The 22562-nt window shown below is 43.7% G+C and overlaps 1 protein-coding gene across 2 annotated transcripts in view; it reads left to right on the forward strand.

Annotated features, from left to right (window-relative positions):
- Nucleotides 1–22562, forward strand: part of cux2b (cut-like homeobox 2b) — a 103445-nt gene that overhangs the window by 27591 nt on the left and 53292 nt on the right. For both annotated transcript variants that reach the window (XM_052068149.1, XM_052068150.1), the window contains exons 2-3: nucleotides 12743–12853; nucleotides 13701–13748. In XM_052068149.1, coding sequence (XP_051924109.1) covers nucleotides 12743–12853; nucleotides 13701–13748 — 159 coding nt within the window. The remainder of the gene's footprint in view (nucleotides 1–12742; nucleotides 12854–13700; nucleotides 13749–22562) is intronic.

Here is a 22562-nt window from a genome sequence, read left to right on the forward strand (position 1 = left end):
TATTTTTAAGAGTTAAAAAAAAGGGAAAAAAAATCAAATAATTATCAAAATCAACTAATATGAAATACATCTATCATGTGATACTATTCTGCTGTATTGTCCAGCCCTACGTTTTAATTATACATATTTAAATACAAGATGTGGCGGCTCGGTAGTCCAGTGGTTAGCACGTCGGCTTCACAGTGCAGAGGTACCGGGTTCGATTCCAGCTCCGGCCTCCCTGTGTGGAGTTTGCATGTTCTCCCCGGGCCTGCGTGGGGTTTCTCCCGGTGCTCCGGTTTCCTCCCACATTCCAAAAACATGCGTGGCAGGCTGATTGAGCACTCTAAATTGTCCCTAGGTGTGAGTGTGAGTGCGAATGGTTGTTCGTTTCTGTGTGCCCTGCGATTGGCTGGCAACCGATTCAGGGTGTCCCCCGCCTACTGCCCGAAGACAGCTGGGATAGGCTCCAGCACCCCCCGCGACCCTAGTGAGGATCAAGCGGCTCGGAAGATGAATGAATGAATGAATAAATACAAGATGTGCTTCATTTCAGAAACATGCATGTTTTTGGAATGTGGGAGGAAACCAGAGCACCCGGAGAAAACCCACGCAGGCCCGTGGAGAACATGCAAACTCCACACCCGGAGGCCGGAGCTGGAATCAAACCCGGTACCTCTGCACTGTGAAGCCGACGTGCTAACCACTGGACTACCGGGCCGCCTCTCAAGTTATACTTAAAGTTGCATTTTCAAAGATTCCTGGAAATGTTATTGCCGAATCAACGCATATTTTCACATGCTATGGCACAAAATATGATACTCGAAGTTCCAGGTTAGCTCAGTAAGTGCCAGTACGAGGTAAAATAAAAACAAAACAATTAAACAACATAAATACAATAAAGAAATAAGGGATGTGCTTATTCAAGATTTGAATGTTTGCAAAAATGCGGAAAAAGTGAGGCTTGAGTAGTTTTTTGTAGTTGAATAAATGCTAACTTTCAAATTCACTGAATACTAATTTTTATGAATCGTGATTTTCATATCAACCAAAATAATCCCGATTCTTATCCATCCATCCATCCATCCATCCATCCATCCATCCATCCATCATCTACTGCTTATCCGGGGGCCGGGTCGCGGGGGCAACAGCTTTAGCAGGGAAGCCCAGACTTCCCTCTCCCTAGCTACTTCTTCCAGCTCTCCCCGGGGGATCCCGAGTCGTTCCCAGGCAAGCTGGGTGACATAGTCTCTCCAGCGTGTCTTGGGTCTTCCTCGGGGTCTCCTCCCGGTGGGACATGACCGGAACACCTCACCAGGGAGGCGCTCAGGAGGCATCCGAATCAGATGCCCAAGCCACCTCATCTGGCTCCTCTCGATGTGGAGGAGAAGCGGCTCGACTCTGAGCCCCTCCCGGATGACCGAGCTTCTCACCTTATCTCTAAGGGAGAGCCCGGACACCCTGCGGAGAAAACTCATTTCGGCCGCTTGTAACCGGGATCTCGTTCTTTCGGTCACGACCCATAGCTCGTGACCCGATTCTTACTTTTTTCGTAATCGCTCAGCCTTACGAGAGAGCGCGAATGAAAATCTGTTTTGGTTGGCTCATTCATCACTTGAGCTTCTCATTTTGACCTTTCATAAAACGTTGCAAGTCACATAGCTACGGGCTAAGTGATTTTAGGAGGCACGGGTCTTATTCCCATTGGTAGGATTGTATTTTGTACTACAATGGCAACAAACTGCAATTATTCTTAAAAGAATAGTATGTAATCTTCTGTTATTTTACATACAAATTGCATTCCCTGCGATGCATTCATCATTGCTGATACTCAGCCCACTCTTAAATGAAAAATGTTTCTGAGATGAATAATGGATCCCCTTTATAGTATAATTGTGTGTGTCTTGAATGTAGTTGAGTCCCTTCTCTGCTCTTTTCTGAATTTCCTTTTCTTGCTTGGATGAAGTTTGATGGGAGAGAATTTCTTGTTTACCTGAGAGCACGCTGCTATATGAATGTCGTCGCTTTGCATATCTGGGAAAACAACATGCATTTCACTGTCCACAATGAGCGCATGGCCTGCTTTTAAATTGAAATCCAACTTAAAAGTACAGTGTTGCAAATCAGATTTGTTTGTCTCTGTGATTTATTGATTAGGTGGAAAACTCCACAACTGCAATAGCCAATTTTAGTTCGCTATTGACATAATAATCTGTTCCTGTTCAAATGGTTGTCTGTGTCCATCTGCACTCTGTGACTGACAGGTCACCAGTCCAAGGTGTAGACTGCCTTCCACCTGAATAGAAAACAAATGGATCATTAATGCCACTGATTCAGTTTTTTGGGGTCATGGCACATTTGCTGGAAAGCTCAACCTTTGTTGAATAGACTTTTGCCATCTTTTCACATTTTTCCCAATGGCGGTGTGAAGAGTACATATGGGCGCAGGGCCTTTAAAGCAAACACGCGTCTGATGCAAACGGAGAAGCTTTCCCCAGGAAGCCGGCCATGTTCATTCCACTGCATGGCTGCAATGCAGTCTGCCACACTTCAAGCTGCTGCTGGGGTAAAAAAAAGCATTCCGGCAGCGCTTTCTGTTGTGCTCTACTTGTTCCTGACGGTTTTTGTTGTCCCTGTAGTTTCCAAGCTTGTCCTGAGAGACATGCTGACACCAGAGTTACAGATGGGAGGCATCGGACCGAGGAAGCCGGTGTCACACCGTGGATTGGAATTCACAGTTGGGATGAAATATGAAACAAATATGCCATCACACGTATGCTTTTCACAATGTGTTCACCCAGCGTTTTCCGAGCTTAGTCTCCCTTGTCTCGTCATGAAAGCCTGACTGCGGGGGGTGGCTCCTAATAATCTGTGATTTGTTCCGTGTGATTCCATGTTTCTCTGACTGGGTGCTTCTCTTTCCAAGCGTTGCTTGTGCTTCTCTCTCATCGTCCTTGTTCAGTCAGAGTAGTATCTTGGATACAATGGATGTGCCGTGCTTGTTTTGGTATCAAAGGAAAGCACAGAATACACTTCTCTCCAAATGACGAAGGCAGAATTATTCCCAGTCAGTTAAGTGTGCTTTGATTCCTTTGCAAGTTTAATCTGTAGAAATCGATGAACGGATGCTTGCTGGGCCTGAGACTCAACAGCAGCCCTGCTTGATGGGTAAACGGACAACCAAATGAATGATGTGTGGGAGCATCCGTCTTTCTCCAGGCAAATTGGGCTGCTCGGTCTCGACTAATTGATTGATCGCACGACTTGCTGATACAATCAAAGCCCGGCTTGATTTATGGCGATAAATCGATTGATTGATACGGTTTTCCGCAGCGGGCCAGGTGGGTGATTGTGGTGAGAGGTGGGGGAAGGACACCTCCTCGTCAGGCATCCATCTTGGTGCCGTCACCCTTGTTGGTTTAGTGCGGTATTAAGAAATGCCTGCGTGCCCCTGCTGACATTACCAATGAGCCGACTGGCAATGACCCGCTCCGGATTAACCTGCACTTGTTCTCATAAGTATCGCTGAGAGTAAAAGATGGGGTGCAGCAGCAGCCGGTGACAAAAAGATGAAGTGTGACTTTTCTGGTCTGCCGTTTGCATATATCAGTAGGTGGAATAACAAAAATCAATGGCATATTCCAGAGTGAATCAAAACAAAGGTCTTGAGCTGCTTGTTGACTCTTCCCAGATTACATTTAGGCGGGTGTTTAAATGCTGATTTACAGTAAGATGGAGTCCAATCTCTCCACCCGCTCGCCTGTCCGCCTGCCTGTTCAGAAAATGAAATGAAAGTTAAACACAGAAGCTCCAGCACGAGGAGGAGGGTTGTGAATGCGCGGGCAGTGTAGCATCAAATAGATTTTGTTTCCTCTTGTGTAAACGCCTAATGTGCGCCGTGCGCCCTGACACAGATGAATGTAAGGAATTTGCTGTAAAGACTCAACGGCCCTTTTGAGAGACAAAGCTACGAATCGGTAGTGTGGAACGTGCCCCAGTAACAAAGACAACCCCTCCCTCCATCACACGTGTGTATGCATCCTCTCTCCCTGTCTTTTAAATGTACACATAAACACGGTGCAATCGCACATCCGCCAAGGTACTTGGCCCGTCAAGTATAGCGCATCGCACAAATCGGCCTTTGTTTACATCCGCGGGAAGAGTCCTGGCCTGGTTAGCCATTATTTTTGCAAACTTTTACTGCACGCTGTGTAGAATATTGTAACATATTCCCTTGACCAGACTGCCTTTTTGAATTTACAACGCTACCCGATGCCACAGAACAGGGCACATTCCAAAATGATTCATGTATAAACTGCCCTTTTAAGTGTCTGCTCCCATTCCGCTGCACTGGTACAGATCTTGGAGCCTTTGTGACAGGACTCAAAGCGCCGAGCTGCTTGTTGTCATCACTAGTTTTATTCCCACTCTCACCGCTCTATTTAGATTCATTTTTATTTTTGGTTCAAATGCTGTAAAATGAAAGCACCTCAGAGAGAAGCCAGGTAAAGTAGCATTCCCTCTCTCGCTCGCTCTCTCTCAGCCAGGTGGCCTCGGTTTTATGTCGCCGGGCCCCAAGGGCCCTATAACCGAGTCTGAGTGAGAGGAGGGACCTCTCTCGGCGCTACACAGGTGGTACGAAACGTGGCCGCCTCTCCATACCTGAAATATTCAGATTCTTCCAGCAGTGGAGCTTTGATCTCGCTGCAATCGACAGGGGAAAACCGAGAAGAGTACCGGGGAGAAAACAACAAAAACAAGAGGAAGAGCAGCACACCTGAGAGTGAACAGATTGACATTTCTTAACAAAGAATAAACAATTGCAGGTTAGCTGTGTGTTGCATTGCTCCAGCTCACCGTTTCTGGTGAAAGTGGGCCATCGAAGTGGCAAGTGCATTGACAGAGCCTCCTGCCTCTCTTCTCAACTGACCTGATTGGTGGAGTTTTAAAAAGAAACCATCAACAATTTACTGTGCCCCTCTTTGAAAGAAAAATGTGTGTGGGGGGGGGTGTCTTTCATTTAATTGTTCAAGTTGAGCAACATCAGCGTACTTTCTTTTCGACTGCCCTCTCAAGCTGCCATTTTTACTGTGTATCCTTCAGTTTGTGTTTCCTGTCAGCCTTTCACAACTTCATGTCTCCAACCGAGTTAAGCGTGTCTTCCCAGATGTCCAGTCTGCTTATGTATCCCAGTGATAATTCTGCAGTTTGAGCCCTGCGAGTCCCAGGGACTCGCTGATCAGAAAACTATGAGTCCCATTATGCATTGAGAGAGTCCCAAATTTCGAATTCTGAAATGGTCTACCTATTCAATTGCACATGATAATAACAATATACATTGATAATAGGTTTATTTCTTATAAACAAATGCTGCAAAAATTAAAATAATTCAGGCATACAATATTTGCTGAGAAATAGGTTTCTTATTTCATCCCATGGTTCAGTCTTTGAGTTCATATCTCCGCAATAAACTTTAGCAACACTTGTTCGGAACACATGTTTTAATGTTACACAACTTGGCAATCGTCTGCTTTCCATGAAGCGAAGGCCAATTTCGCCAATCTCGTTTCGCGAGAACAGAAATCTCGTCACGTGAGATTACCCAACGCGAGATCAAAACAACAATGGCGGCGATTCAAACTGCGTTCGTTGCTGGGGGAAAAAAAAGATTTACCGCAGTTTCTTTGTTGTTGTCGTTTTTTTTTTTTAAACAAAGAAATTTCCTTGTGTCCCAAAAACACACATTATTTGCAACTCTGCATCTGGTGGGAAAATTATGCGTCGAGGACGCGGGACGCAGAGGTAACGAGATGGCTGGTACCTTAAGAGCGTGTTACTAATAAGAGAATGTGCCGCACAATGACAACAGCCATGCTGACTCTAACCACAGACTCGCAAAAGGAGCAAGAACAATGCTCTGCCCTAATGAAGATAACTAAGTTGGTCGACTGGGCCCCTTCATTCGGAATACAGTATTCATGTTAGTATTGGATCGCACGCACACAATTTCTTCATGAAGGACATTTGGAAGGCGCTACAGTTTTCATTAGATTCAGGACAGGCAGAGGATTCTGTCATATACTGTATTTGCCTCCTCTCAAAAAGGGGAAGATTAGACTCTACACAATTATTAATGATGTTTTTACCGCATCCCGTATTGGTGAGTTGTAAGAAATGATCATATACATGTGAATCAAGGAGGCATTTTTGGGCAATTTAAACGAGAGATGTGTTGTCAAGTAGACTGTCCTCTGCTGCCTCGGTTGCCAAAAACTCTCTTCAATGAAGAAGTGTATGACGAATCACGGCTGACAACACTGGTCACACCTTTTGCTGATGATCAGAACGCTCATACACATTTCTTTCCTCGGAAAATTTATAGCATGCTGTTTGAAGACAGTCCGACATAGAGGGGGCTAATTGTTTCGGATGATTTGTCACCTGCGTGTTTCTGCCACACAGTGGGCAATTTGTGAAAGAGTGTGCGTTGGCAATAATAGTCTTGCAAACTTGTGTATGGTCAGCATCTTGCGAGAAAGCATGTTCGTAAACTTTAGTTGAAAAAATAAGGACAATGAATTTTCTTTGTGTGTTAGAAATTTTTGATTGAAATTTTGGACAAATTTGACTAACACTGGGATAATTTGGCAAAAAAAATAAATAAATGGATTCAAAAAGGAGAGACCGTGTCCACGTCCACCATGCCACGCCATGCCGTCTGACCACGCGACGCACGGCTGACACGCTCCGCTCCAAATAAATTGATGACTGTCGGTGGAAGACTCTTTCAGGGACAGCGGTTACTACAGTGGACAGCTTATCATGTCATCAGGGTACAGGGCGCACGCGTGAGAGAACAAATGCCACATGCCCATTGTTCATGCAAATGTCAAAGCTTGTGAAACACCTCAAAGTCATCGCTTGTTAATGACAATGTTTTATTGGCGCTGGAAATAGAAGCTAGGTCAAGAGTGCTTTGACCTACAGTAGGTGTGGTGTATTGCATGACGGGAGCTTGGTCTTCAGGGGAACCCCTCCCCTGAGTCTTTTAATTCTGTCTGGATATCTATGGATTTACGTTGGTGACCCTGCTCAAGAGCAGATTTAAAAAGGAGTGTTAATGCAAGAGTTGCGATGTGTGCTCATGCGAGGGTCGTGTGAATTGGAGCAGCTCAAGCCAAATTGGCAGAGATTGAAATTGGAGGAACAGCAGTCTGGGCTTAACAGATGGAGGGAGATGTCAGGTGATAGCAGTGCCCCAGTCCTTCCCTATCGGAAGCCGCGTGCTCAGCTCGTGTTGTGAGCACCAGGTCATGGAGGTCAGTGGGTCCTCCTCTCTGAACACACTCGTACACACACAGTCACACAAAATGGGTGTGCATCTAAAGGACTGATAAGAGTTAATTATGGCTCTGTCATACAGCCACAAATGTATGGACTTTTTCACAAAGCCCCGACAGCAACCCAAAACTCTGTCCCCCTCCCACCCGCTATCCCGATGCCTTGGGTGGGGTGGCGGCGTGGTGCATTTGCCTGTGATAATGTTGCGGCCAGGCTAGACTGCAATGATTGGGCCCATTGATTGTGGCAATTTGATTTATTGATCAGTCCCGCTTCTAAAATTGGCGTCTGAGATGCACGGCTAATCTTGGGCGGCTATGGACGATCTTGTCTCTGACAGAGGATGGGGTGGCGATAAGGCTCATATGAAAGGAAAGTACATTTATCTCAATCGCAAACTGGTCCCCGCTCTCCTCAGCTGAACGTGCAGATGCCAGCACACGTCTGCGCACATGCGGAGAAAGCGGGCCGAGCCGCTATTTTGTGCGAGACCTTACATGCAGTTGTGTGCGTGTGTTTGTGTGTTCGGTCTCGGTGCAGTGGGGGTTGTGAAGCAGTACAGTCACCAGGCAGAACAGAGTGGATCTATAAATTGATGGAATTCAAAGCCTCCAGCATCGATTACCATTATAACAAACAGCAGCACACAGAATGTCTGATTATTTTTAGACAAAGATTCTGTGCTCTCAGCAGCAATTCTGCTGATGCTGTCACACTTTCCAACATCTGCCTATGATTGCAATTAGATGGGATACAAAAAGAAAAATAATACCCCATCTGCGTTTTCTCTTCTCCTCCTCCTCCTCCTCTCCTTTTTCTGTCTTTAATTTGTGCTGTCCAAGCCATGCGTACAATAGTGATTTTAACTTAGCCCACCTCAGCGCAGTACCTTGGTGGAATTTTTTTTTCCTCACTTGTCAACATTTTCCACCATGCTTTGTCTCTCTGAGATGCTCCCAAAAAGCTTACTACTACAAATGTAATCAAGGCGAACCTGCTTTAATGAATCAATGTCAACCCCCCTCTATGCAATTCATTAGTGAATCACGTAGTTTGCCTAAAACTCTTCCACTTTCACAAAAATCCCATCTCTGCCTGTTTTCAAATTAGATCATTACCTGAGACACAACCTACATCCATCATACCAGGTGAAACCTCTTACACTTGACTTGATTTTCTGACATCATAATCCTTTGAGCCTGATCTTTCATATAGGAGGTGCCCCAACAATTAGACTTTATACCGATCTGATCGAAATCGATAGACATTTTGCATTTCATGCATCAACTCTAATCTCATAATTTGCACGATCTATCAATGACGTCACTGATCGGATCTACGAAATACAACCCAGGGTGATAATGTGCTGCCAAAGTATATATGTGAGACAAATCCTTTGTTAAGTTCTGAACCAAATCGAAGAATGTTTTTGGATCCCAAAAAAGCAGGTTCAAACAAAATTCAACAACAATAATATTTCTTTGTATAAAAGCGCACTGACAAAGTACAAACAAAATCCCTGGTCACAAGGAGCCGGGAAAAACAATGCATAAGCTGTGAAAAACGAGAGCGACTATCAACAGTATCGAGCCACCTTCCAATACGGACTTCTTTTAAGTCCTTGGAAAGCTTTGAAATCCGCGACAAATTTCATGATCGTGGAATTGCAGATTCATGTGGCTAAGTAATTTAATAATCGGGCCTATCATAACATTTTAGTATTAAATGAAGGTCATTTTTTTAAATAGAAAAAAACCAAATGATCACCAAGAAAAAAAAACAACCCAACAACAATGAGTTTGACCCTATAGGAAATATTCTTAGTTTTTCTCGCTATCACCTTGTTGAACAGTGCGGAATTGATTGAAGCATAATCAAAACCTTTAAAAACATACTGTATCTTCAAAAATTCAATTTTGAAACACATGTTTCAAGAAGGCCAAAATTGAAATTTAGGCGACTCTATTTTGAATACACGCTTCCCTTCCATTCGAAGGCAAAGGACACATGACTGACGGTTCAACTTACGACATGGCATGCAGCGACACATTGCTCTTCAAGCCCGTTTCCGTCCTTCCAGTGAGCAACAGGTCTATCTGACTGAAGCCAATAAGCTTCAAGCTTCCTGGTCTTTGTTTCAGAGTCACCAAGTGACTGAGCGATCTCTCACCGATTGACTCGAGGACACAAGTACTGAATCCATGCCAAAATTCCCTCTTTGCTGTCCCTTCAGCGCCGATGACAGCTTCTCCTCTCCCGGGGGGACATTCATCAATTATGGCTGGATGTTTGACTGGCACAGGCTTAATGACAGGATCTCTGTATTGACCCGACTGCCACACACTCAAAATTCGGTCCCTCGTGCCCTTTTTAAGACCTGTCAAATGATTAAAGAGAAACTCACAATTTTATGGCCCGTCGAATTCATTTTTCATCCTGAAAGACAATTGGAAGCATGCGTGTGTCTTTTCAAACTATTTTGTTTGATTGAAACCCATTATTGCTTAACTCGGGCTAATGACAAATTCTGCAATTTCTCAAAGAATGTAAGTGATCACCATCAGGGGTGAGAGTCGAGGGACAAAATATTTACAATCAACATTAACATCATGTGCCTTTGGTCACTTGAAAGTTATTATTATTATTATTTATGATATTATTGTTAGTTTTATATTAGAGTTATTTCTCATCATCAGGTATTAATAATGTCCCGACATATTTACAGGAAGACTCTAAACGGCCTATGAAAACATGTTAAAAGATGTTTTCAAGGTTTGGCTTTTCTGATACTTGCCGTTCACTTTGGAGTGTTTTTGTGACGAGCCACAACATTGGGAAGAGTGCCGTTAATCATTGTTACTTGTAAATGCCAATAATCCTGGACAATGAATGAAATGTACTGGGCAGATTGATGCTAAAGGAGCCATTTTGTTGCACAGAGTCTGACTGCGAAAAAAAAATATCCAATTAATTTGCCCCTTTATCGTTCATTCATTCATTTTCCCAAATTGCTTGTCCTCAGTGGGATCGGAGGAATGCTGTCTCCGGGTGGCAGCAAATTTGAACGTGACACAGTATTTATTCATTTTTTTAATCATCCATCCATTATCTGAACTTCTTATCGTCACAAGGACCATCATTTTTATAATCCCCTCTATTGGGACCAACAAAGAAATATCATAATAAAGGATTATCATAATTAAAACAATAGATGGCAATATGCAGAATATCATCTAATCGCTGTCCTGTCTATTGTTGGATATTTCCTCTGCCATCCCTGACCTAGACTGCTCTCTTCAACAGAAAGTAGAGTGAGCAACAGTTCTGGTTCTTACGTCTTTACAAAAACTCAGAAGTTTCATTTGATAGGTTGTTATACCGGCTCCTTTACTTTCCATGATCTACAAAAACTACAGGCAGCCTGCCAAACAGCCATAGTATCGTCATTGCACTTTTTGACCATAAAGTGTAACTAATCATCATTATCTATCAAATGGCGGAGCCACTAATAATCTTGTGAGGCCGCTGAAGCACTGGCGGACTGAAATCATCTCACTGTTCTATCTAAAGTGCTTATAAAATCCACTTAATCACTTCCCGAGAAATTTACATTTGGCAAGATTAGTTGGTCTGGGTCCAGTGGAATCCAGAGAAGGTTGGCTACTTTCTGAAAGACTCGCTAATCTTCAGGCAAGCCCATCCCAGTTTGAGTGTAGTAACTTACCAGAAACCTATAAAAATCTTGTTCTCTTATACTTTATGGCCTTGGTCACTTTTGCTTTAGCTATGATTCAATTTTTCAGAATGGCCAAAATCATGCATTTGAAGCATGGCCATTCGAGCCTCCGATGTCACGCACAGTCCACTTTAAGGCGCTTGCGATCTTTGTTGCCTATACGCTGTCTTTTGTCTTCCTCTTGGCTTCCTACTTCTTCTCCCTGAAATCTGCTCTTGTAAAGTCACGTGTGACATCATGCACAACAGTGGTCCTTTTTCATATGAAATGCAAAAAAAAAAAAAAAATCCACAAAATGGCATTGTACGCAGCAGTCGCTAGAGGCCTCAAAAAACTCGCTTTGACAAGTTGTGACAACTTAAGTTAAAAGCAGTCGTGTGATATTGAAGTCCTCCAAGTTGCTCAGTGACTTGTCAGTCCAGGGACTTGAACCAGTAGCCCTTCAATTAACAGCGCTGACCGACAGTCTGCTCCTATCCCACGAGGCTGCTGAGGTTCAAGTCTCATCCAGTCCTTTTCTTCTCTTTTTCCTTGTGTGATGATTTATTAAATTGCCTTTAAGTAAGACTGTGGATTTATTAATTAAAATACAGGCAATTTATTATCCTGGCTTCATATATAAATTTAAAGTTAATAGAATCCCTTACTCCACTTTCCAATTGCACCCCAGTAGTAACAAGAAAAGTTCATCATCAGTTCTAATGAATCACAGTTAAAAATGAAGGTGAACATACAGCTGTCTGTTCAGTCAATACTCAGTATAGGGGAGTAGACTTTAGATTCGCTTTTTTTTTTTTTTGTACTTTGCTGAAAGAGCCTGGAATTGGATGACTGATCGATAATATTGGATTTGCGCATGGCGTGTGGGGGAGCCGAGTACAGGATGAATGCAAGGTTCTGATGAAGGGCCTGCTGCACAGACAGCTCCAAATAGTGGATCAGACATGTAGCCTGGGCGGAGCGCTCGTTTCCTATAACACTGACATGTACACAAGCGATGTGCAGAGACAATAATGAAATATCTATTGCAAGGGCAGTCGTAGCTAAAGGCGAAGTTGGCAAAGCAAAAGGGAGTGGCTACCGGGTATTGAAAATCTGTTCCCAACCAATATAAAGATTGGCGGGTAAGAGATGAAATTAGATCTGACTTATAATTAAGCATTTTGTATTGGTATTTGTGTTATATATATTGGTGGACTGTGTAAAGTAGGGCTTGGTTGGGCTTTGAAACAGTCCTTCAATTGAAGAGGAAGATTTATTTCTTGATAAGGGTATTTGTCAGGTTATTGGGTTTTTACACGTGACTCTACGCCCCCGACACAGACGCACACACACGCACAAACACGACACCACCACCACCCACCCCTCTTTTCCGCCGAGCCCCTCACTGGCTTTTGATCTGTAGTGGTTGCAAGTATATTGATTATTTCAAATACTGATTATCTAAAAGGCCTTGTGCTACTGTAGGCATTGGATTTATTTCGGTTAATTATTTATGGTCAAGGGCTGCCTGTAAGTATTCATAGTGCTATATGATCCTTATTACAGTAGTAATATTCACTCTCTTTTGATATTGCATTGCAGATTTATGCACACTCTTTATTGGGCGAGGCTTGACAGGTTGAATTGTCTTCTCTTTCCACTTTGTTCCGCTTACCTCGGCGCTGTTCTTTTGTCTGTTTGCAGAGGGAGCTCAACTCCGTAGCATCTGAGCTGGCGGGGCGACAAGAGGAAAGTGAACATTCTCATAAGCATCTACTAGAACTGAATAGGGAGTTCAGGAGAAATGTACCTGAGGTGAGATACACACAAACACACACACACACAAATGCACTAAATTAGATGTCAGTGCAACTCAGACTTTTTTGTCCAGAGAGTTTTTCTTTTGTAAAAACTGCATTAGTACAATATAGATTGGCACCTAGGGGATACGTGTAAGCCCTGATGGTCAAGCCAATTCCTATATTGCCCTCCTATACCAGGGCTACAATCATGACTTCTACCAGGCGGTACTGACATTTATACAAAGAACAAAGGAAGTGTGTGTGTGCGTTTTATGTACATGTGAGCTGCATTTGTTTTATGCATAAGCGCAATGAAAGCTGCGGAAGGTCACATTCAACATTCACTTCTATTTTGTAGTGTATTACGGCAATAAAATGTGATAAATTTGACTTTAATAATGATACCAGAAAGCATCTCGCTAGATAACACTGTCAAGATTGAAAAAAAAATCTGATCAACCTGTGAAATCCAGGCTGAAATCAAAAGGAAATATTCCTTATTTTTAATAAATGGATCTTGCAGCCGTGTGCTGTGACTCCACTCGGCAGCGTGCCCTTTTCCCAGCCGAAATACGCAGTGTAGCGCTGTAATCTCATCAGTAAAATACTGCTGTTTAGGACAGGATCATGCTGTCATCGCTGGCAGCCCAATCCCCTTACCTGGGGTTGTGGGAGCTCACCCAGTCTGGATCCTGAGCTTTTAACGCAAGCTACTAGAAAGCCCCACTTTTGAAACATGTCTGCAGAAATCCTGCAGCTTTAGCCACAAAGACACACACCACGCGTAATGTCGTGAGGGCAAATATAGAGAACAACCAAGAAACTATGATGCAAAGTCTTCCATTTATCTCTGCTCATAGGAAGTCCGGGCGATGGTGGCACCAGTTCTCAAGAGTTTCCAAGCCCAGGTGAGTCAAACCATTTCATAAAACAGTTGTAAAGATTTTCCCCCAAAAAATGCACGTTTTTTTTCCCCTTTTTTCTGGAAAATCTCCACTGAATGCCGTCAGCGCCGAGACCACTGTGCTTCTCTCTAGATGAAGTGATTTAATAGATAGGATGGAGAAATCCATGCCATACTTTTCATGTTCCTGCTCATTGGGTGCTTATTGACTGATGCCTTTTCTGTCAAAGTAAAGTAGCATCTATCTGCCATTAGATGATCAGATATCTTGCTTCTCATATTTTCTTCCCGAGACAAGCCCTCATTTCCTGTTGTGATGGTGCATTCACTGTGCCCCCTGTCTCACGGTGCCATATTGAAAAAGTCATCTGATACCTACCGTGTCTCTGCTCCAACCATTAAACCAAGGTCATAAATCACATTTGCGTGCTGCGTTATGGTCCGCAAAGCAGACACTTATGGAAATGATACCACAAATATGTTTCCAGTGTTTCTCTACCCTGCAAACTCCTGCTGGTTACTCACCTGAACCCCCGCATCAACGGTAAACATGACAGCATTCTGCGTGGATCGTTCAACTCTCTGGGAAGTGATTATTGGCAGCTTCTTTTGAATTCTTTATAATTGGTTCTGTCCGAGCAGCCAGGTTCCCCGGCAACAGCTACCACGTTCAATACAGTTTGCCGCAATGGTGGCTGATTTGTGCGCTAATTCAATTACCCCAATTGTAAAGTTGCACAAATATCAGAAGCTGCCTTCCATATCTTTATTGTGCAAACGGGAACCCATAGGATTAATTTAAGCACCATTGATATCTGACAACTGGGAGCCCAGTGGTGTTCCATAGTAGATAAAATAGACTGATAATAAGCCGCGATTCCCCCGCACACCCTCACCTTTTTATTTATTTTATTTTATTTATTCTACCTCCCGTTTAACTTCCACTGTCTTCTATTCAGACAGAGACAGCTTCAGCTGTTCTTTTGATTGTGAGGCGTCATAAGCTTCTCCGCTACCATAATAATAGAATCCTCTCGTTTTGTCTGATACACTTTGACCGTAGTGGGGAATGTCAAAACAGCTTGCAGAAGCTTGTGAACTTTACCCAGCGGTAGTCTGCGACCTCAGCATGAGCCCAGGGACCTCGACCTGCTGCTGCAGGGGCAGAGTACGTCGACAGGGTGGAGCTGGATGGCTTGTTTGGCTCTGTGCTTTGGGACAGGCTGATGCTCCCCCGCAGCTGTACCATACAGGTGGTGCAGGACATAAAAGTCCTGGAGTGTTTGCGAAAACGAATCTAGAACTGGGTCCCGGCTTCTACACCCTCCAGCCTTCAATGCATCCCAGTTTGGGAGGCCCAGAGGAACGCCTCGTGGTACTTGGACCCTCATCATGCCACTTCTAACGGAAAAGTCAGCCCCTTTGAAGTGTTTGCGACATGACAGGTTTCTCTCTTTTCTTATTCATTTCAGTGTTCCCCACCCACTTTCTCTCTCTGCTCTCGTCCAATCTCGCCATCTAATTATCGCTAACCAGGCGACTGATTAGAAACCCGACCTAGTTTTTCTGCGGAGTTCTGTGGAGGAGGAGAAAGGGTTAATCCCAGAGCTGGTGACTGTCATTGGTCGCTTCCCTCCTTTTTCTCCTCTTTTCGTTCTGCTGTTCTTTCTTTCCCTGGAAGTTGGCTAATGAGGTCCCGTCAGAGCTGAGGAGAGGTGTTAATTTGGCCTTGTGAAGTAGGAAGGAGATTAAGGACAGTGAGGAGCTGAGTTTACGGCTTAAAATACACCGCTGTCCTTATTAATCCACAGGGCCCTCAGAGGCCGGCGTTTTTGGATTTATAATGAACACGGTTTTATAATTAAGGTAAGTTTAATAAAAATTTACGGAAAAGAAGAGTACACGGTGCTTGTCTCTCTTGTCTTCTGCATGCATTTGACGGCCGCGCGATTACTGTATTCCCCAACTAACTGATGGCGGGGAGAGTTGAGCCTGCTGGACGCCTTGATATTGACAACTTTCTGTCTGAACGCACAAAGAACTTTCTCACCCGAGACTCACCAAGAACGTGTTGGCTTCTCAATGCAATTTACACCTCACTCTCGCTTTAGAGTGTAAACGCTCCTCAGAAAACGCCTTTGTTAGGAGTAGAAACAGAACAATCACACGTTTCTCATATGTTGATTTTGATTACTTTATGTGTTTCTTTCTGGGATGCCAACAATGTGAATATCACCTCCACATTAACAAGTGTTTCATTTTCCCCCTGTTCCCGTTGATGGTGTTCGGCACGCTAAGAAATATGTATATGAACCCGTCATTACGGACTTGCTTTATAGTGATAATCTATGCAGAGTAATTTTGAGCTCACTGTGAGGGTTGTGCAGATGGAGAGTCTGAAAAATAGTTTGTAACATGTAATTAGCAAATCTATTGGTTACATACCATTAACCCCTCAAGCTCAGGAATCATTATTGGCCCTCATTATCTACCAGCAAGGTACACTCGAGCTGAGTAACCATTAAAAAAAATAAATAAATAAACTCAAAGCCCAATTAAAACTCTGCGACCAGTGGTGGGGGTTGGTGGACACCTGTTGATGAGTCTAACTGTGCCATTTCTTCCCCCGGGATTGGGGAATGACTCGTGGTGGGAGGGGAACAACGTTTTCCCGTGTTTTGTTGTTGTTTGTGTTCCACAAGAGCCACTTAACAACTTTTCTAAGTGACTTCTATGTCCAAGTTAAGGTTGTGGTTGGAAAAAGGAAAAATAGCTAAGCCAAACTTTGTTTCAGACATTTTAGTGCTGTTAGACTTTGTCAGACAACAGTGGGGAAAAACACACCGGTCAGCAGACATCCTAATCATATTGAGTCTAGCGATTGTTTACCATAGGTTTGATCATTCTAATTGATGAAGAATGAAGTGTGTCTTCATATATATAAACTGTATTTTAAAAATGAATTCAACAAAATGTCAGTATAATAAGCCTGTGAATGTAAATAATTTTGCGATAATACTCACCATTAATGTGAATGTTTTTCCATTCCTTGCAAAAAAATCCAGCAAAACTAGCAGAATTATAGTCAGCCCGTCAGGTCCATACGCGGAGTTGCTGCTGGCTATCTTGCACCCTGCTCAGTAGCTTGCATGCTTCCTTTCTGCTGTGTCCCGTAGGATATTTTGATGTGAACGTAGCATGGGGCGTGTCAAAATGCCGTTTTACATTCATTTCATCGATGGTATTTTGTCATTGCAAATTAGACACACCGCAGAACCTGTTCTCTCCACAAAGGCGAATCCTTCGGTCCATTCGTCCTGAACTGTACCATACTCGTCATCTTTTTTTTCTTTTAGCCATTTTATTCGTCGAAGGATTAGCTTTGAGCTAATGACTGATCCGGCGGATTCAAAAGCGGGCGTTTACCTGTTTCCCCACCAACGGACAACATAGGCCGGTATCATCCAATGAAAATAGCTCCTGCAGTCAACTGCATGAGCAGTGAAAAATTGATGGATGGATTAAACAAGCGACAATTTTTTGTTTTATCTGCGAGCCAGATGTAATCATCAAAAGAACCACACCTGGCTCGCGAGCCATAGATTCCGACCCGTGGTCTAGCGCCCTTTGAAGGCAAAACATCATATTTCATCTTTTGAATCATTTCACAGACGCTGACAGCAGATGATGACTGTTACCAGCCGACTAGGCTGATTCCTGCATGACGTGTAAACGTGGGGGAGGGCACACCTGTCCCATATACGTTCACCGGCTACTACATTACAAGAATGAACTAATGTTGACATTGTCTCATTTAAAATGACTTTTTTTCACCTCCACCTGTGAGGAGCATTTCCAAATGCAGTCATGGCTTTTTGGTGGTTGTGCACATATTTCCTGGTTATACATGGTGGGTGTTTCAAAAGTCTGAATGGGAGAATCGCAGTGCTAAGAAAGTGCACCCAAAAAAAACAAAACTTTCATCTATCCATTTTGTAATCTTCTTATCCTCACAAGGGTCACGGATGTGTTGGAGCCCAGCTGTCTTCGGACAGTAAGCAGGGAACCCCCTGAATTGGTTGCCAGCCAATCACAGGGCACATATAGACAAACAACCATTCGCGCTATGCATACCCTACGTGCATGTAATAAATGTATGCATTGTGCTGAAGCATTGCCGAAAATCTACATGACAGTGCTGTCCAAATATGTGATAGTCATAATATAATTGGGGGATTATTCATAGCCACAGAGCAAAGCGACCAAACGCAACTGAACTGTCGTGCACTGTCCCCCAGAATATCTGTCGGCAGTCCGTCAGTCCCTCCCGCCCCCACAAAAAAGAAAAAGAAAAACACGTCACAGATGGAAAAAATAAAGTAATTGAAATGGTGAATGGAATGCACTATATGTCAGTGTATTTACATAATTCGGTGAATGAGCTTTACACACACGCACACACACACACACGCACACACACAAACACACACACACACACACACACGCACACACGCACACACGCACGCACACACATACCAATGTATGTATATAAATACACACACATTTCACATACACTCATTTGCCGATGTATTGAATGTTAACTATTGCAGGTGCACGATGGTGCCTGACTGCAGCTGATTTAACTTCTATAACACCAAAAAGTTTTAATTTCAAGATTAAAAGGGCTTATCTTAACCAGAATTTCGTTCCGCATTGTGGCCAAAGTTAAAATCCAATCGAAAAGGCTTACACTTCTACTCCTCTCTATAAAGTGCTCGTTGTCGCCTTTTCCCCTTCTTCTTCTTGTTGTTGGTTCATTGGCATATTGCAGTTATTTGGTGCATACCGTCACCTACTGCATAGGAAGCACAAAGCGTTTTCAGATACAAATAGAACCAATCTTGCATTCAGTCTCACAGAAAAAATGTGAGACAGGTGCGGCGTGTTGTCCGTCAGTGGCAACTTAGAGGTCCGTCGGTACTTCATCCGGTTGGTAATATTTATGTCTTTGAAGTCAAGATGGCGCCCGAGTAGGCAGCCGTCAGCAAGTGCTCTCATGAGCCTTGCTTTTTTTGTTGTTCTTGTGTTTCTTTTGTCACTTTGTGTTTGTTGTTACGTCGTGTGGACTTGATGTGGACCTTTTTCAGCATTTTTTGGCCACGACATTCATCAAGGAGGAGACTCTGTGCTTGGTGGTTGCGCCTTCTCGGCAGCATGGGTATACCAGCACTGTTTTTGACTGGAGGAATGTCGGCGCCATTTGACTGTCGTTGCTGGACAGTCCCGGGGCGCTTGTGTCTTGCGCCTGTAATGGGCAGCATTTTTCACAGCCCCGCTTTGTTCAGCGTTGAGATCGGTGCTGTTGAACGGTCTGCGGCTGGATGGATGGAGGTCTTGAGGAGCCGACGATGAGAAGAAAGGAGCGTTGGCGCGGAGTGCCGATGCGGATTTGGAGCTGGGAGTCGCGGCTTGGAGTTTGAAGCGGATTACGTGGGACAGGAGAAGTGAACTAATCTCTTTTCGTCAATGGATGCTACAGCTTTGTGTTTGCTTTCAAAACTTAGCTTGTAGCAGACGCGTGCACATTTTCAGCATGACGTCTCTGATCCACTGGAGAAAGGACACTTTGATCCTCTCCTCTTTCATCTAGAACTGCTTCAGACAACAAAGTGTATGCAGAAAATTGGTGAAGATTGCACGACTGTCTATGTCTTATGTGTTGTGTTGTGTTATTTTTGTTAATTTGACTTCAAAATGGCACCGCGAGAGTGGCTGCCTTTCCAGCAGCTCCTATATTTTGTTGTTCTACTTCTTACTTTCATAACTTTGCTGCTGTGAATCGGGAATTTCTCCATTGTGAGACTAATAAAGGTTTTTCTTCTTCTTCTTCTTCTTCTTACAATAACATAATCGAAAACCCATTTCCAGGAGGGCGTTCTTTTTTTTCTTTTCTTTTTCTTAAAGTTTCCAATTGTCAGCAAAACAAGTGTCCGTCAGTGATGGACTCTGCTTAGTTATACTTTATGAAACCAGTTTATTTGTCTACATGATGTATTGTACGCAGTGTTATATTTCTTCAATTGTGCTGGTGGTGTTGGGAACCTGAAACAGATGAATGGCTTTTCAATTCATTTCAATCTATTTTTGATATACGAGTGAATTGAATGACTAGCTTTTTCACGGTCTAAAACAAGCTCACAAGACAAGGTACCACTGTATTCTGCGCACCTCGCGGTTTATTGTGCGCCGTTTGTGACATCCGAGCCTTGTATGTATGTTGTGAGCCACGGCCCCTCACACATGGAAATAGTCATGCTGTCATTTTCCAAAACTTACAGTTTGAGACCTGTTTTCAAACGTTTGCATTGTCAAAGACCAAAATGCCATTGCCATGTGAATACATGGCTGTGTAAACTTGCCTTGTGCATCAGGGACGCAATGGCCTGATGATCAGTTGCGGGTGCACACCTGGGAAAGGCGGCAGCTTCGCCATGACCCGGACCAGGATGAGCAAGGTAGAAAATGGATAGATGATGGATGATTCCTGTTATGGAGAGTGCAGATTATTGACCTGACCTGAGTCTTGATGTCGGAAAGTGTTTCAGAGAACTGTATTGCATTGCCCTGAGCCTGCCCCACCGTGCGGTGCGCTGAGGTAGACAAACACCATCTTTGATCATTCATGGTGCTCCATGAATGATCAAATGGTGTTGGTCCTTCCTTCTTTTTGATTAATTCCTGAAGGAAATGATCATTTCTCTTGAATGTATGAATACGTTATGAACAGCGGAATGAATCCAAGTGTAGAGGAATGATAATTAATTACAGTGCTATGATAAAAGGCTGTGGGTGTTATGACGCAAGCTTCCTCTATCATTATGAGCGTCTCCGTAATTACCTTTCTGCACAACCCAGCGCTCCCGGCGATGCTGGCGGTGAGAGCGGCGCTCACCGAGTGAGTCCAACGGTCATAAAGCTTTTCCGTGCCTAATTGTCTGAGGGGCTCTATGGCACTTTCATAGATGAGGGACTGCGCCGTTAGGTAAAATGCTTGGCGATGCACCAGCTTTTCCAGCTCAATGAAGACAGATCTTCATTATGGGCTAAATATTGTGGTTATTAGCTACAGATTGCTCAAGTGGATGGCTAACTTGGGAAGGTGGGGTCGGGATGAGTGAGCATCAGAATCCATTTCAAAGCAGCCGTTTCACTGAATTTGCCAGCTTTTTAATGCCACATTTTTGCACCACTAAACCAGATCGGTGAGTTAATGCTCCTCTTATGTTTTTATCCATGTCATATCCTATCCCTATAAGGGACATTTATACCACCCCTCCTATTCCCCCCTCAGGCTAAGATTGGTAGGCTGCATACTGAGCTGACCAGGTATAGCGAATGCTTGTGTCTTGATCGACTGTCTCATCCTCAATGAGCAGGAAGCCACTTGCAGGTTCTTCAGCTCATTACGTAATCAAAGCATGTCCCGGCCTCCAGCCTATTGTTGCCAACATAATGGGCTCCTGGGCCATGTAAACCATCGTCTCTCTGCTCCAGCTTTATCACTAGCGCCCTCTTCATAGAAAGGACTATGGAGAGGAAGAGAGAAGGGGTGGGGGCGAGCAGAGGAGGGTAATTGGACTTTAGGTAATACCTTCCTTGAGCCATTTACATCTTCTCCAGAGGGTGAATGTCTTCATCTGTTATTAACTTGTACTGAAAGCTACTTGCCCCCAAACTTAATGCTTCTTATTTATTCAAGAGATTTTGTTGAAACAAATGCACACACACTTGCAAAGAGTTAATGGCTGAGAAGCCACACAGACACGTACGCATGCAGTAGTTATCATCAAAATTTTTAACCAAAAACCCATCAATATTGTGGTTAATTCTTGTGACAAAATGTCCGTGCATCTGTTTTCGACCTCACTTGTCCTCATTAGAGTAGCGAGTGAGGTAGAGGTTTTCCCAGCCGACTTTGGGGGAGGTGCAATGTACAGCCTGGACTGGTTGCCAGCCAGTCACACGACAGTGAGACAACCATTCCTGGTCACATTCACACCTACGGGTGATTTGGAGTCTTCAGTTAACCTAACATGCATGTTTCTGGAATGGGGGAGCAAAATCACACGAGCGCAGGGAGAAAAAAAGTATTGAGTTGACAAAGTTGACACGTTCCTTTCCTTCCTGTTTCGTAGTGGTACCGTAAACAGTATTTCTTATTTCACTTTATAATTGAAGTATACATTTGATCTCAATTTATTTATTTATTCATAACACTTTTGAGGAAAACCCTCAAATTATTTTTTACCATGCTACAGATATAGGAGAACCCCGAAATCGAGTGGCTTCATTGCCAGCCACTGCAGCACTGCTGAAAGTTGGGTGAAAAGCAAGTGAAGCCAACGTTTTGTATAATCCATCTGACAGACTGATGCCACAGATTTTTCTTTAGCTGTGAAAAGTCATAGTTTATTATTTTAGCACCTGTGGTGACTGATTGTTGTCATTCGACTGGAGGTGGGGGTTGTGCGAAGATTTCTCAACCTTTACATCAGCTTTGCCAGTATTGTCTTATCCCGCTCTGTGGAGCTGTGATCTGATGGTGTGTGTGTGTGTGTGTGTGTGTGTGTGTGTGCGTGCGTGCGTGCGTGCGTGTGTGTGTGTGTGATGCCACCTCAAAGCGTCCCAGTTTGGTGTGTTCATCATTATGGATGCCTGTTTAGAGCCATGGATGTACACCAGGTAAAGAAGGGCAGGTGTTATAAATAGACATTTGGCTCTCAAGCCATGTGGAATTGATGAGTTTCAGCACATTCTG

This window comes from Hippocampus zosterae, chromosome 6 (genome assembly GCF_025434085.1).
Source record: "Hippocampus zosterae strain Florida chromosome 6, ASM2543408v3, whole genome shotgun sequence".
Lineage (NCBI taxonomy): Eukaryota > Metazoa > Chordata > Actinopteri > Syngnathiformes > Syngnathidae > Hippocampus > Hippocampus zosterae.